Source organism: Chelonoidis abingdonii, chromosome 8 (assembly GCF_003597395.2).
Source record: "Chelonoidis abingdonii isolate Lonesome George chromosome 8, CheloAbing_2.0, whole genome shotgun sequence".
Classification (NCBI taxonomy): domain Eukaryota; kingdom Metazoa; phylum Chordata; order Testudines; family Testudinidae; genus Chelonoidis; species Chelonoidis abingdonii.
Window position 1 is genome coordinate 38,610,458 of NC_133776.1, and position 16,160 is coordinate 38,626,617.

The window sequence follows — 16,160 nt, forward strand, 5'->3', positions numbered from 1 at the left end:
TTTTAAGTTTAACTTAACATGAATAGTACTGAGTTACAAGACTGTCAGACTGTTTCTCAAGATTGCCAGAGTTTAATAACAAAATGTATTTGGTTACAATTTAATAATGTGGAAAGAAAATGAATAGTGATACCCCATACATAACACTGCAGTTCAGAGTTCACAGCCGTTCCATTCTGAACCCTTTCTTGGGTATTGTAACTTGTCTGTGAATGCCTGCTTGAGCTGTAATAGTGGTTATGCAGAACCTCAGTCAGCAAAATTGGTTTTTTACAGATCTTTTAAAAGCATTTTTAAAAGTATAAATTATGCATTAATTGTATTCTTATGTCCCCATACAACAGTCTCACTTCCAGCTTCCTACGCAGATATAGACTGTTATGGTTGTTCTAGTAGTACTCGGACCCTTGCAAGGGATCAGACTTTCACAGCAGAGAGTACTTCTTACCACTGTTATGTCCGTAACTGCAGTTAGTGTAGTTTTGAAAACTGGAATTGTGCAGACAATTAGTTGATGATACAGACTTATAAATGTTGTTTTTTAAAAAAATATTAAATGTACATGACCATATTTAGTTTAGCAAATCAGATATCAATGCACAGGAACTCTTCAGAATAGATTTTAAAACAATTTTTAGTATGCTAAATAAGTTCTTTAGAATAGAAGTACTTGGGTGAACATAATGGCAGGTCCCCATATGCTAATGTGGCCACAGAATTTGTACCAAATTCTGCCCTTGGATTTGAGTAGATCTAGATGTAGAAAGGATTTTCAGAAATTCATGAGATTTATATAACTAATAGCTGACCCTGTATGTGGTGCAAAAAATACACACACTTGCACGCACACGGAGCCTGAAAGAACACTCATCCTCCTTTCAGAGACTGTTATCTGATTCACAGTTAATATTTGGATAATATTTTCAAAATCCTCTTAAGTGGTTTATGACACTGATTTTCAATTGGATTTAGGTTCCTACAGCACTTAAGTGCCTTTGAAAATTTTGCCCTTTGAAACCAAATACCATAATCCTAATGCAGGGGTGGGCAGACTTTTTGGCCCGAGGGCCGCATCTGGGTGGGGAAATTGCATGCAGGGCCGGGGCAGGGGGTTGGAGTGTGGGGAGTGGGAGGGAGTGCGGTGTGCAGGAAGGGGCTCAAGGCAAGGGGTTGGGGCAGAGGAAGGGTATGGGATCTATGAGGGGGCTCAGGGTGGGGTGCAGGGAGGGGTATGGATTTTGGGAGGGGGCTCAGAACAGGGGGTGCAGGAGATGTGTGGCAGGGGGCTCAGGGCAGGGAGTTAGGGTGCAGGAGGGATGCGGACTCCGGCCCGGCGCCACTTACTTGGAGCAGGTCCGGGGTGGCAGCAGGGCGCACCGGGGCCAGGGCAGGCTCCTTGCCTGCCTGCCTTCCCTGGCCCTGCACCATCCCCAGAAGTGGCCGGAACCATGTCCCTGCAGCCCCTGGGGTGGGGGTAGGGGACACAGAGATCTCCGTGTGCTGCCGTTGCCTGTGTGTGCCTCCTCCAAAGCTCCCATTGGCTGCGGTCCCCCGTTCCTGGCCAATGGGAGCTGCGGGGGGTGGTGTCTGTAGGTGAGGGCAGCGCATGGAGCCCTTGTGCCCTCCTCTTCCTCCCCCCCTCCCACACACATCAGGGCCACAGTGACATCGTGCCAGCAGCTTCTGGGAGTGGGTGCAGGGCCTGCAGTGCCACAGGGGTGACAGTCCCGTGGGCTGGATCCAAACCCTCGAGGGGCCGGATCCAGCCCACAGGCCATAGTTTGCCCACCCCTGTCGTCGTGTAATGGGATAAGGTAAAACTGTAAAATTGGCTTCAGACTTCTGCCTCCTGACTTCCAGGGGGTTCAGATGTGATTTCTTTTTTTTCAGCTTTGGCCCATCTAACTAGTTGACAATCCCTGTGGACTATCCAAGATAATAGCTACCAGTTATTTCTCGCTATACCAATATGCAGCGTGGTAAGATTATCTGTAGTAGTGCAATGATAGGGGCAGCACAATATGTGTTTCTGTGTTCAAAGCTTTCACAGGTTTTGTTCATATATTAATTCAATGAATGTCTCTTCAGTGTTCTCAACATCAAATAACTGGGCTGCTCAAAATGCTGAATTTATATGCATCCCAGCAGTACATGTCATCTGACCTTTATGAATTGCAGCAATGTGCAGAGGTGATTACAATAGTAAGGGCTGTTCACATAGGTAGGGATTTGTGGGATCGGACACTTACATCGTGTCTTGCATGTTGCACATCTGTGTTTCTGCTGTGGCATTGATATCTGAGCTCTGGCACATAACTGCCAGGTTCTTAAAACACAGATATGAAACATATCTGTCGTTTCAGTGTCCTACCTGCTGCACCATTTCACAACCTCATGTTACATTTTGGATGAAAAATGTCCATTAGTCATTATTACATATAATCCATTCTTTGGTTTGAGCCCAAAACCATAGCTTCAAAAGAGTAACATTGAGTTCAGTGTGATTTTAGCAAGTGTGTATTCAGTCATGTCATAGTCAGCTAACACAGTTTAACTAGACATCTGAAAACACTTGATCATAAAAAAATCCTGCTACGGTCAGCAATAATTGAAGATCATGTTTTTTTCCATTCAGAAGCCCACTCTTTCCGAATGTGTCAGCTGCTAATTATACTCACATTTGATCAATCAACACCCCTTTTGGAGCACTGCCAACCCAAATAGAACACTCTGGGAAAATTGCAGAATACTAGCAAATCCTCAATTACATGCAGTGTCCACGTATCAATTTCCTAATGCATTAGTAGAGCTATAAATTCTGAAAATCTGGACTGTGACTCTTAGGCTAGGTCTACACTAGCATTTATGTCTGCAAAACTTTTATTGCTCAGGGGGTACGAAAAAACACACCTCTGAGCGACATAAGTTTTGTCGGCATAAGCGCTTGTTGGTGGGAGAGTCTCCTGGTGACATAGCTACTGCCGCTCGATGAGCTGGTTTTATTATGTCAACGGGAGAGCTCTCTCCTGTCGATGTTACGCAGCTACCGGAGTGTTCTTATAGCAGCACAGCTGTATTGGTACAGCTGTGCCACTGTAAGCTTGTACATGTAGGCATGGCCTTAATGGTAGTTTCTGTCACTCAGTGTGCACAGGTGATCAGTGAGCTCAATAAGTCACTTGTACTATTTTAGTACCTAGATTTTTAAAGATACCTTGAGAGCCTAATGGAGCTATGATAGTGTAACGCTTATCAATGCACAGTAGTACCTTATTCTGCAAGTAGTCCCAGTGGGATTGTTTTTCTCTGTTTGTTTGAAGGCTCAATGTAGGACTGAGTCCACTGGAATCATTTGCACAGGAAGTTATTATTCAATGGAAATCAGAGTGGAAGAATCTGTCCTCTTATTTTTAAAATAGATAATTACCCATGATAAAAGCTAATACACTCTTGCCTTTAATCTAGCATTATTTTGGTTAATAATTGGTGCATAAATAAGCCACTTAGATATAAGGCTGAGGCTTCACTCTTCACTTTCTTTTGTGCTTACAAGTAAGTATTGCCGATCAGAGAGAGTCACGTTAAGGGGCATCAGAGCTGTTGCTGATCTTGCATTGTTCTTAATATCAAGTTCTATCATTGGTTCTCTGTATATTTTAACCATTTGACTGTGGTTTTTTTTCTCCCCTCAGTGTTCCCAAGAAGATATTGCTGATAAACTCGGTGTGGACATCTCTTCAACAAAAGCAGTACACATAGCTAATCCCAAAACGGCAGAATTTCAGGTGAGAAGTTTAATTTCAGCTCTAATTGTTGCACTACCAGCTTCCCTAAACATCTGAGAGAGTAGTTACCAGTCAGCAAGATAACATTATAAAGAATACATTTAAAGCCTGCAATTTGGAAGGTAACTTAAATATCAAAAGGAAAGAAAATACATAAAATGTGGTGGCCACTTTCAATGCAGTTAGAAGTCAATAAACAGATTATGCACATGGAAAATATAATTGCTTGCAGTTTCCTCTGAGGGCCCAATTCTGTCCCCCTTATACTTAGTAGTATTTTAAACAGTGTAAATTTAGTGGAATGAGGTACTACCCAATGGGATTAGGGGCGACAAAATTGGGCCCTGTTTTGTTACAGTAATTTCCACCTATAATCCTAAATCTCTAAATGTCCATTTGTATCAGCAGAATGTAGAGTAGTTGCAGAGTCCAAAATTGAACAGAGAGATCAAATTTCACTCTAAAAATAGGTTAATAAAGTCAGGCTTTTTGAGCATCTAAGTTCAGTAGAAGTGTTTCCATGATTTGTAAATTCTAGTGGAAAGTCTAGTCCCACTGAGCCAATTTGAAAACTGAGGCACTTTATTAAGACAACATTTGAAGGCAGGGCACAGTAAAAATGTGGTGACTTGCATTTGAAAAAAGACTAATGTGAGTATGTGGTGTTTGTTTCCTTGTGTATCTATCATAAATATTTCTGGCTGTCCATTCCTGTAGTCTCTACACATATTTTAAGCATATTACAGTGCAGTATCTTAAATATCACCTGTTCTATTGATAGTCACCAGCAGGTCTCTGGATGCCTGTTCAGAAGTCACCTTAGTATTTACCTTATGTCTCAACAGGAAGTGTCTTTATACGTTTAAACTTCATATATTTATGCCCTCACCAGCTTAACTCCAAATTTCAAAATTAAGTTTTAACCCATATTTTAACTTCCCTGTGTACCTGGCTGCCACCTAGCCAGGTCTCTTAGCTGTTGCTTTTGCACCACTCATCAGTCATCTGGCTGATGATTTGAATTTTTAAGATTGGTTCACGGCTGGTTCACAAATGAATAGCTTTCAGTTGTCCTTGATATATCCACTATTGCAAAGCAAGGGAGCTGCTGAGCTCCTAGCCATTAGATCCTCTACTCTGGAGCGAGAATCTCTGGAGGTCACACCACTGACAATGAGAAGTAGAGGAAGCATCCCATCCCTTAGCTGTTCTCCTTGCTTATAAATTCACGAGGACCCTTGCAACATGACGACACATTGCTTGAAAGTGTAATTGATGATACATGTCACGATGCATCAGAAATATATATGAATTGTTTTAGTTCCTTAGAGAATATCTCTATCTATGTATTTGGAAGCAGCATTACCTTGTAGTTAGAGCTGGAGACTGAGAATGATAAATCCTGGGTTTTTTCCCCTTCCTGTGTCATGGCTGTGCTGTAAAAACTCAGAAAAGCCTGTGAAGTGCTCTGTGCCTCGGTTTCCCCTGCAAAATGTGGATATGAATATTCATACACATTCATAAGGTACTTTGAGATCCTTGGACAGTAAGTGCATGATATCTACATTTTCAGGTTTAATAATTCTAAAATAGAGAGCAATAAGCTTCTGAAATTACTGCATTACTTCACCTGGCTATTTTAAAACTAATTCCAGATAAGCAGACCCAGAAAAGATAAGGCACTGAAGCAACCTGCCAGGTTGTTTTACACATGCAATGTCATGTTTAACCTGTAGGTGGCACGCACCAGCCTTTTGCCTGGCCTCCTGAAGACCATTGCTGCTAATAGAAAGATGCCTTTGCCTCTGAAACTTTTTGAAATCTCTGACATTGTTATAAAAGATTCTACCAAAGGTAAGAGAACCCCATTGAGCACACAAGAGTTTTTAATATCCTCTGTCCAAGGATTCATGATTATCTGAAAGAATCCTGGCCTGCTCTAAGTTCCTGCATTTTAAAAGGGCTACTTCTATAACTGTTCTTCGCTTTCTATTAAAACAGGACCTACAGAGTTACTGACTTTAATTTTTATAATGTCCAACCCATTAGCTGTTTTAGCCTACGTCCTTCAGGGAATCTCAACTGTACCCAACTTCATGGGCAAATGCCTCTCAAGAAATGCTTATTTACTTGATAAATGGTAATAGTGGGTGAATCTCTGTTCATCAAAAATATTTTACTACAGAATTCATTCTCACTTAGCTCATGCTCACAGCACCAGGGTGGAACTCCCTTGCTCTGAAGGCCAGATTTTTAATGTTCTTTAGGTAGCATACAGATAGGTGCTTAACACGCACTGAAATCAATGGGCATTAGGTTCCTGTGCACTTTTTAAAAGCTCACTAGGCACCTAAATCAAGTGATTCCAAAGTCTTGACTTGTCCACCATAGAGACTAAGTAGGTCAGAGTTCTATAAGAGAAGCTCAACTCATAGTCTTCTTGCCCTAGGGCGGGATCCAGGGCATAGTAAGTTTGCCAGTGAGGATTTGTCAGTCACTCATCACACAACAGCTCAGACCATGCTACAGAAGTTGGGTTTGATTGCAATAGTATTTTTAAATCTTTATTGCACATCTCTACCTGGGACAGCCTTTGTTGGTACTGAGATCCCGGTGGGAGGCGGGGAGACGTCTCGTGCTGAACTACTATATCTGAGGCCCAGGTGGACCTGTACTGGGAGCATGAGACATAGGAGAGAATCCATCAAATCTGCAGAATTATAAGTAACTTTTTTTCCTTTTAGGAGCTTAGTAAAAAATGATTATCTGACTTGAGAGATTTGTCTGTTTAAGTACTCTTTATTTTGTGACACCCTCCCTCCCTCAATAGTTAATGGCTCCTTTACCATTGTAATAGATATGTAACCTATGTTATAGCAATACTGGGGCTGTGCACACCCTACCCTTGTGTAAGTGAGTGTCTTGCAAGTCAGTTGCTCTTCCTTGGTGAAGACTGGGGCAAGTCCATGTGCAAAAAGAAAAAATAATAATAATTCTTGATGTTATAAAATTCCCACACATCTATCAAATCATCTTCTTGAGAGTATGTTCCCATTTTATGCAATGTGCTGAGATAAACATATCTTCTTTACTATCAAGCTGCAGTTTTAGTTAGGTTATATTTTAAATAGCCAAAGCAGCCAGTTCATGTTTCAAGGATTTTAATGGGATTCTGCCTGGTTGTAGGGGTCTGACTCCAGGATTGGGGCCTAAAACAGCATAATTTTTATTTGGAAAATATATGAAAGTGCTGTAACGGAAAAAAAAAATCTAATGCAAGCTATGGAATCAGTTTTTCTTCACGTGGTGGCTTGTTGAGGAAGTGTATATAGATCTGTTTCTCTGCTGGCAAGACCTTGTGTGCTGAGTTGCAACCCTGGAGCAAATTTCTGCCATTTCATAATGAAAAATGCTGACACTACCTTAAATACAGTAGCAGAAATGAGCACTGCTGTGTTATCTGGTTTCGGCTTTTAATGCTGTGTTTAACCTATTTGGTGTCTATGAAACAAAGGTTTACATAAGAGGTAAACAAAATAGCAAGTAAATTGCTTTGTTGATGGACTTAATTTGTGGATTACTTTAAAAAATTGCCAGGAAAAATAAGCAATTTTAGCAAAGCATGCAGACTTTTTATTAAATGCAGACAGTTTGGTGATCCAAGCTCATTACTTGTTGGGCAGGGAGGCTGCCAGCATGCACAAAACATGGTACAGACTGCAGAATAGCTTTAGCATTCTTCATAGCTGGTGTAAGGGTTATTTATGTTGGAGGGAAGAGAGCATTCCTTCTGGCTTCATGAAATGTACTAGTTAAATAAATTACTGTTATTTCATGCATTCTCACTGTAGATTTTTTTAAGCTTCCACTTATACAAATGGTCACTTAACAGTGTTATGAAAGCTTTCTCTTACAGTGTACTTCAAGTTTAGCAGTAATCATTGCTGTAGATTAAAGATAAATTATTTGAGATAAGGGCTTTGTATTCCTATGTAATTTGCACAGTGCCAGGTACAGTTTGAGAATTACCAGAATACAAATAACTTTGTTTTTTGGTATATATTTTCAGTAAATTTGCTAAATGGCTTTCCCAGATTAATTTTCGGGCCTTAAATCTAAATGTGCTGTAATTCATAGTTTCAAAGGAAAAAAGGAATGAGAAAGCAGCAACAGTTCTGTAGACATTAAACAATATGAGGTTGTCCGGTTTTCACATAGAGAATGAGATTCCCTGTAGGACGCTTATGTTATCTTTCTGACTAACTTAATTTTACTATTTCATATTTTTGGCATGCAAAATTTTCCAATTAATTTAAAAAGTATGGATCAGAAGAGCATTGACACTCACTGAATGTGAAGTAGTCATTTGTATGTGAATGAATATAGCTATATAAATGCATTGTTCTTTAATAAAAAATATCTTTTGCACACACCTCACCTTTACTAAGGTGAACAAAACATGCTTCTCCTCCTCACATATCAGACATAGATTTTGATTTACTAAATTTGGAAAATGCATGCCAGATTTAATAAAAATAAATCCAAATCTGACTCAAAAGTTTCCTTCTCAAAGGATGAGAGCGAATACAGGATTGGCGTATGTGTCGCACAGGGCTGTGCACCCTCTGCAGAGTTGCACAGAATATTGTCTTGCGGTTTGATCTTATTGTTAGGTTGGTAAAATCTTCTCTAGTGCTATTACTATGTTGTTGCAACCTTGAAATCAGGTTAGAACAGGCACAGAAACTTCACATCCTCCCTAACTATGATGAAAATATACATTTAACCCCTCAAAAAGTTCTCTAATGACCTAGTAGAATTTTGCAAGTATGCAGTAGTTTCCCTCTAACATGGTTGAGATAAATGCAGTTGAAGTTGTTTGTGTGCATTTTCTTGCAGTCCTTACTGTAATTATATACAAAATGCGGATTTCTGTGATATTGATTGTGAGACTAGTGTTTAAATAAGCAGGTGTACTCTTCCAAAATTCCATCTTTTCTAAACCCCTTTAAGTTACTAGGGGGCAGTATGCACCACTGTTCTATCTTTCATTACGTTGTTTTGGCTTGCAAAGTCCTAGCCAACTGCCCATCCTTTAAGTTATTTTAGAGCAGCATCTCCAGGCAGTGCTTTGAAGTCGATGAAATACATATATAATGTAGGCTGACGTATTTGGCAGGCCCACAGAATTGTTTCATGGAATGACACAAGTGCTCTCTTAAATGATTTACAAAGAACTGAGGCTCTTCCAACAAACCCCAGCTCTGGCATAAAGTTCCGAATACTTTTTTTCCCCGTACTGTGCAGTGAATGAATTTCCTGTGATGTAATATATTGACTCTCTCTGAAAGACTGAGCGTTACAGCACTTCCAAAGCTTGGAAGGGTTGAGTGAACACAAAATGTACTCATTAGTTAAGATTTGTAGTGATTTTGAAAATTCGAAGTATAAGAATTTGAAGTACCCGGTATTTTTATCATGACCATCTTTTTGTTCAGGATAACGATATGAGAAAGTCATAAGCTACCTGAGCAATTGTGAAATAAAATTCAACCTAACTTTTGTTGCTGCTGTTTCTAATAGCACCTGCAATATGCTAAGCACTGTACAAAAAGGTATCTCCAAAAAGCTTGCATTCCCAAAGGACATAACTGACCAAGGGAATAGGAAATAGTAAACAAGGTTTTCTTCTTATCAGTTGTTTTATATATGGCATATGTATGTACAAATTATCCTACTACCGTGATGCTATTGTTACTTTATAGGCATCAGGGAGAGGTGGGATACAAATGAAGAAAGTGCTGGGTTGGAATGGCAAACCTTGGATACCCAGAGAAGCGAGATTAGATGTACCAGGCATCTGATCTGTTTTGTGTAGGTTTGCCATTCCCACATTGGGATTTAACCCTAGTGAAACCACAGTTAGTTTTTACAAGCTTAAAAGCTTCTTGGATAACAGAGTACCCTTTACTGAATACAGCGTCTGCAGAGGCCTGCATGTCTAGCTTGTAGCACTCGTGACTGGGCCACAGGTTTGAGAGCCACTATTAAACAGAGTCTAGCAAACATGGTACTAGATCATCTGCTGCTGCTTTGTAAATAGCTTCTGAAGACATGAATGAATTTTGGTCTGCAAGGATGAGCTTTGATCTTGCCTGTGAGCTTTTACTCCTGTACTTTGTATTCCTCTTTAATGCGGTACATTAGCCACCTAGAAACAAAGAGTCCTGTGGCACCTTACGGATCGGGGTAGGCAACCTATGGCACACGTGCCAAAGGCGGCATGCAAGCAGATTTTCAGTGGCACTCAAACTGCCTGGGTCCTGGCCACCAGTCCGGGGGACTCTGCATTTTAATTTAATTTTAAATGAAGCTTTTTAAACATTTAAAAAATCTTATTTACTTTACATACAATAGTTTAGTTATATATTCTAGACTTATAGAAAGAGACCTTTTAAAAACGTTAAAATGTATTACTGGCATGCGAAACCGTAAATTAGAGTGAATAAATGAAGACTGGGCACACCACTTCTGAAAGGTTGCCAACCCCTGTTATAGACTAACAGACATATTGGAGCATAAGCTTTCGTGGGTGAATACCCGCTTCATCAGACGCATACTTCGTCAAAAGCACTCTTTGTTGCTTTTTACAGATCCAGACTAACACGGCTACCCCTCTGATACTATTAGGCACCTAGTAACTGGTGGTTTTTAATGACTTTTTGGTTGTTCAATGGGAGGTGGTACAGTAGGTGTAGGTTTGCTATATGCCTGAGTTCTTGCCTTGTCGATATTAACCACTCTGAGTATGTCCAACGTGTGGCAGAGTTTCTCTTTTGTTGTGTTTTGGCTTGGTATAGAATAAAGAAAGAAGTGTCTCGTGAGATCTGTGGAGTACAGCACAGATACTCTGCATGCAGATGTGATAGCTACCAGATTTACTATTTTGTTTTAGAAGAAGAGTGACACTGAAGAAACAGGTTTAAATAGTGGTTTGATAACTTGTACCAGAATCAAACCAAAATCCATGGGACCTACTTTGAATTTCCTGTGGATTTATCAGTGATATTGTTCTCATGAATCACCTAACGTGAGGTGAGATGAAATCCACCTGAGTTCTACTCCTATTATTGAGGCGACTGCTGATAAATATTTCCTGAAAAAAGCTTAGTCATACCCAAACTGTAGATATTCCAAGACTTGAATAATTTTTATCCTTCGTCACTCTTCTTGATCTGTACTATTTAGTACTTGAACTCTGTAGAGATCTTGGAGCATTCTGAGCTTGGAAACTTTTCCTGAGCCCATCAGGACTCTTGGAGAATAGCTGATTTTTTTTTTTAATTGCTCAACCTTCAGCTGTTAGGAGATTTTTCAAGCTTCCCTTCATCTAAGTGCTTAAGGGAGCCTTGACACAGATGCTCTTCCCACTTCAAGAGATGAAATAGGATTGTACAGGACAGCTCCTTCATGCCAGACAGCTAGGGCCTCTGGGGCTGGTAAGATGGTGTTAAAATTACTCTCCAACTGAATTGTCTCCACTAAGGTAAGGGTAGAAAGGGATGGAAAAGGCTGACTGGCTTCATCTGGGTTCTAGTGTGGAAGCTGCTGTCCTTGATCCCAGCATCTGGTGAAGAGACAAGAACTTCTAGTATTCTGTCTAGGCTTGGCAAGCTGGTCAGTTGATCACATATTATTTGTCCATGGTCAAGTGTCATCAAGAATGCCTTGTTGTAGGCGGCAGCCTACCTTTTTAATTGTGGTATGGTAGTGTCTGTTAGCAAGCCTACAGAAATCTCTAAGTCACTAACTTTGCTATACATTGATATCACCAGTTGGGAAAAAGATAAACTGATTGAAAGCTGAGCATCTTGATTGTCCTAGAAGATTCCAGACAAACACTGTATATGTCTTTATTTGTACATGAAGCCATCAGTGCAAAGATATAGATGAAGCAGTTGAAGCTGATAAAGAAAAAGAAGATGATGAAAAGCAGGATGCTTAAAGAATTGGCCTGCTGCCTACCTAGCATAACTGCATTTAAAAATAACTTTTTTTTCTTTTATAGTTGCTATGGATTTCTTTTATTTGTTTAATTTTTTCTTTTTTTTGTAATTCTTCAGCCTTGAATAACATTGACATTTAAATGCTAATCTAACATTGCTAAAAAAAAATAATTATTCGTTCATTTTGTAGAACTTCGTTTCATTGTGTGTTACATTTTCCTGAGGTTAAAATAACTCACCTAAGTAACTTGGTTTTTGTTATTAGACATGAGTATCTACCTTACCACTCAGGAGACCATAAAGTCGTAGTCTGTTTTGTAACTGTTGTTACTGTTCTAATAAATTACTGTTTTTAAAATACTTGGGCATTTTGGACATTATTTGGCCAAATTTGCTGAATTGACCAATTGTTTTTGGAGCAATCAAAGGCCCAACCCTAATTCTGTCTGACTGGGATTCCAAATTGGGGTTCCAAATCTCTTTAAGAATGCACCTGGCATTTGAATGGCAGCAATGGTAGAAAGTGGAGCAGGTCAACCCAGTATACAGAAGTATGCACTAATCAAATTTAGAAATGATAAATATGTGAATCACTGCTGCTAGATCTGCATCAGAGAAAAATGGACAGAGCTGTCTGGTCAGTGGATGGGGCTTAGGGGAGAGAGAATACAGTTCTGTCTACTGCTGCTATTTGGGCATCCAGGTGCAAAAATATTTTACCTATGGTAACCCTACCTGCTCTTCTTCTTTCTGGCTTTGTTTCATATTGAGAACACTATTGTCCATGTTTGTTAGAAAACAGGCTCAGATCCTGACGTTCTGTGATTCCTCTGAAGTCTCTAGCATCTCATGAGCTCTCCCATTGGCTGCACACAGATGTTGAATGAAGGGCATGAGGGGAAAAGCATCAAATATATTTTGCAGTAAAATGAGTCATCTTCATAAATAACTAACTTTAATTTTGGAGGTTTATAAAAACATGGCTCATAACGTATTTTCTCAAAAGGAGGAGAATTAAGGGAACCCTCTTCTCACACTTTAAGGGAGAAGAGATGGATTTGGAGGGGAGCAAAACCTAATCGGTAGGCGAAGTGTTGTATGGATTTTTTCAGACTGTAGAGAGTCCTCCAACTTGTGTGGTGCTGTACAAATAATCAGGCTCTGGCTGGTATTTTGTTGGGAGTAAATTCTATTCTAGAAGAACGGGACTGCCAATGAGGGAGAGGCTATGCTACAGCACTGCATTGGTGCAGCTGCACTGATGCAGCTGTGCCTCTGTAGCGCATCTGCTGAAGACACGCTATGCCAACAGGAGAGAGCTCTCCCATCGGCATAATTATTCCACCTCCACGAGAGTCTGAAGCTTTGTTGGCGGGAGAGTGTCCTGTCGACATGGAGCTGATGTGGACGTGCTTAGGTCGTTGTAACTTGCGTCACTCGGGGGGGGTACCTTTTTTTCACACCCCTGAGGGACGTAAGTTAGGTCAACTTAAGCAGTAGTGTAGACCAGCCCTACAGAGAGCCCTTCCTGACTTCTGCAAGGCCCACCTTTGGCGCAGCCAACCAGAAAGCCAAGGGGTGTCTGCTGTATGCACCATAAGGGGAGAAGTGACTTCTGAGAACTGGGCTATAGATAGGTTTGGGAGCATTAGATCAGTGTTTCTCAAACTGGTGTTGCCGCTTGTGCAGGGAAAGCCCCTGGCGGGCTGGGCTGGTTTGTTTACCTGCCCCATCCGCAGGTCCAGCCGATCGTGGCTCCCATTGGCCGTGGTTCACCGCTCCAGGCCAATGGGAGCTGCTGAAAGTGGCGGCCAATATGTCCCTTGGTCTGCAACGCTTCCAGCAGCTCCTATTGGCCCAGAGCAGCAAACCACGGCCAGTGGGAGCCACGATCGGCTGGACTTGCAGACAGGGCAGGTAAACAAACCGGCCCGGCCCACCAGGGGCTTTCCCTGCACAAGCGGCAGCCCCAGTTTGAGAAATACTGGATTAGATTTTCACTAATAAATGCTAGTAAATGTTGATTTCACCAGACACACAGAAATTGACGAAAAAATATTTCTATCCATGATGATTGACATTTCAGACAAAGTAAGGAAGATGCAGTGTGAGAAATTATTCATTTGATTTAAGGACATTTACTCTGCATATCTCAATTTGAGATTGACAGTTTGTATTTTAATGGTTAAAAAGCTTTAACTTTTTTTGAATCTCAACATCTACTCTCATTAAATTATTCTGTCTCCTATATTGTCCATCCCCCCCATAATTTCCCATAACTGAAAGTTTTAATTGATGAAGATAAAAAAGCTTAAAACCCATTTTAAATACCTGAAAATTGCAATCAATAAAAAATAGAGAAAATGCTTAAAAATAAACATTGATATCTGTTGAAAATATATTTTTTTAAAAAAAGAGTCTGCAAAGCCTAGATATAGACAACTTAGCAGGGTGTTGTTATACTAACCAGTACCTTGAATTTCACCATAAGTGAATTGACAGATGGTGAGAGTGCATGTATTATCCTTATTCCTCTAAAAAAAAAAATTAAAAAGCAGGATTCTGCATTAGTTGAATCTTCTGAGTAACCTTTGACAGACTCGGACAGAGTGCACTGCCCTGGTCTAGTCTGGAGAGGCACAGGTATATAATGATACTGTAATACACTTGTGTGTCTAAAATGTATCCATGTGACATGAAAATGACAAATTATTCTGGTGAAATGAGTAGTCTAATCAAAACTAATTTCAAGTAAGGGGGGGAGGCTGCTATAGTTGTAGTGCTTTATGTGAGCACATGATACATGGTAATTAATTTTGGAAATGACGAAGCTTTTTAAAATATACATCTGAGCTCTTGTGAGGTGTTTGATTTGACAGTCTGAGACTGATATCCATAAAACAGGTTCACCACATATAACTAGTGTCTCTTCTCCACCAATATTTTAATCCTGTCCTCAAAGCTGATGTGAAAATACAGTGCACTCTCATTTGATCTTTGGTGCTTCTGGGAAGGTTTCAGTTGTGTGGATGGCTTCTGTGATGTGGAAACCTGTCTGCTTGGAGTTAGACTTAGATTAAGATCTGTCTTCATACAGAGCCCCAAACATCCATGAGAGTATAACTATATTTGGCTACTTACAGAAGTGGGCTTGTTTTGTACTGGTAAAAGGCTCTGTCTCCCTGTTTCATAAATAATCTACTTTCACCACCAACCTTAAATTGTAAATGTTAAAAATAATAGATTCTAAGTATCAGGATCTTGTTGATTCTTGTTGAATGTACATATTTTGGTTAATCTGCTTTTGAATTCCTTTAACCTTTTAATAATATGTTGGAAATATACTGAGTTCTGCTGTTTACTTGGCAAGATATTTCTCCTTACCACATTTCTTCTCCATTCCCATCCTAATAAAGTACAGTATTTAAAATCTATGCAACATGATTTTTTCCAAATGGTGGGAGACCTATGACTTAAAGCATGACCAGTGCCTATAATCAACTCCACAGAGTTTGGGATGGATGTCTGGGGGAGATGCCATTTTGCATTCTCACTTTCCCCCTGAAGTACAGATATCTCCATGCACAAGTGTAAAAACTGATGCAAAAGGGAAGAATAAACACATGACAAAACCCAGAAGTACAAATGTTTGTTTCTTCTACAGATGTAGGTGCAAGGAACCAGAGGAATCTCTGTGCCATTTATTACAACAAGAACCCTGGGTTTGAGGTCATCCATGGGTTGCTGGATAGAGTCATGCAACTGCTGGCTGTGCCACCAAGCAAAGCGAGTGGATACCTAATCAGGGCAGCTGAAGGTAAGAGAGAAGTAGCGTGGAGAGGAACCTATAAAGGAATCCTACAGTTTCATTACTATGTGGATTTAATTGTATATTGCCATTAACTGTTGGCACTACAGTACAAGAGTTGTTTTGAATGTGTTAGGATGCTGCAAAATACTGTGGGCAAATGGGACTTTGTATTCTCATTGCCCCTTACACATTAGGGAATGGAATTGGACTTTTTTTTTCTGGTCTCAGTATTTTTAGCCAGCTTCTGTGATGGCGATCTTTACATAAGAGAGAATCCTAGTACAGTGGATATTTCTTACTTCATGTAAGTAATGATCATGTGTATAGGAATGTGTTCTTAACAATGAGTTAATCTAGCAATTTAAGGGTTAGATGTCAGTTTATTGAACGAGTTTTAATTAACACTGGGTATCTGCTGCTTTTCTATTGCGAGAAGTGCCTGGAAACAGACTAAAGATGACTTGTTACTCCTAAATATATTCTAGCTTGAAACTTTACCTACTTACAGTGGACTAGAGCTGCTGCACAAGTGTGCTGTCTTCTAGACTAATGAACCTG

The 16,160-nt window shown here is 40.1% G+C and overlaps 1 protein-coding gene across 1 annotated transcript in view; it reads left to right on the plus strand.

Moving 5' to 3' along the window:
- FARSB (phenylalanyl-tRNA synthetase subunit beta) overlaps window positions 1-16,160 on the plus strand; it is a 48,054-nt gene that overhangs the window by 15,069 nt on the left and 16,825 nt on the right. Inside the window, exons 14-16 of the mRNA XM_032803591.2 lie at window positions 3,693-3,785; window positions 5,522-5,639; window positions 15,456-15,608. Of these exons, the coding sequence (XP_032659482.1) occupies window positions 3,693-3,785; window positions 5,522-5,639; window positions 15,456-15,608 (364 nt within the window). The remainder of the gene's footprint in view (window positions 1-3,692; window positions 3,786-5,521; window positions 5,640-15,455; window positions 15,609-16,160) is intronic.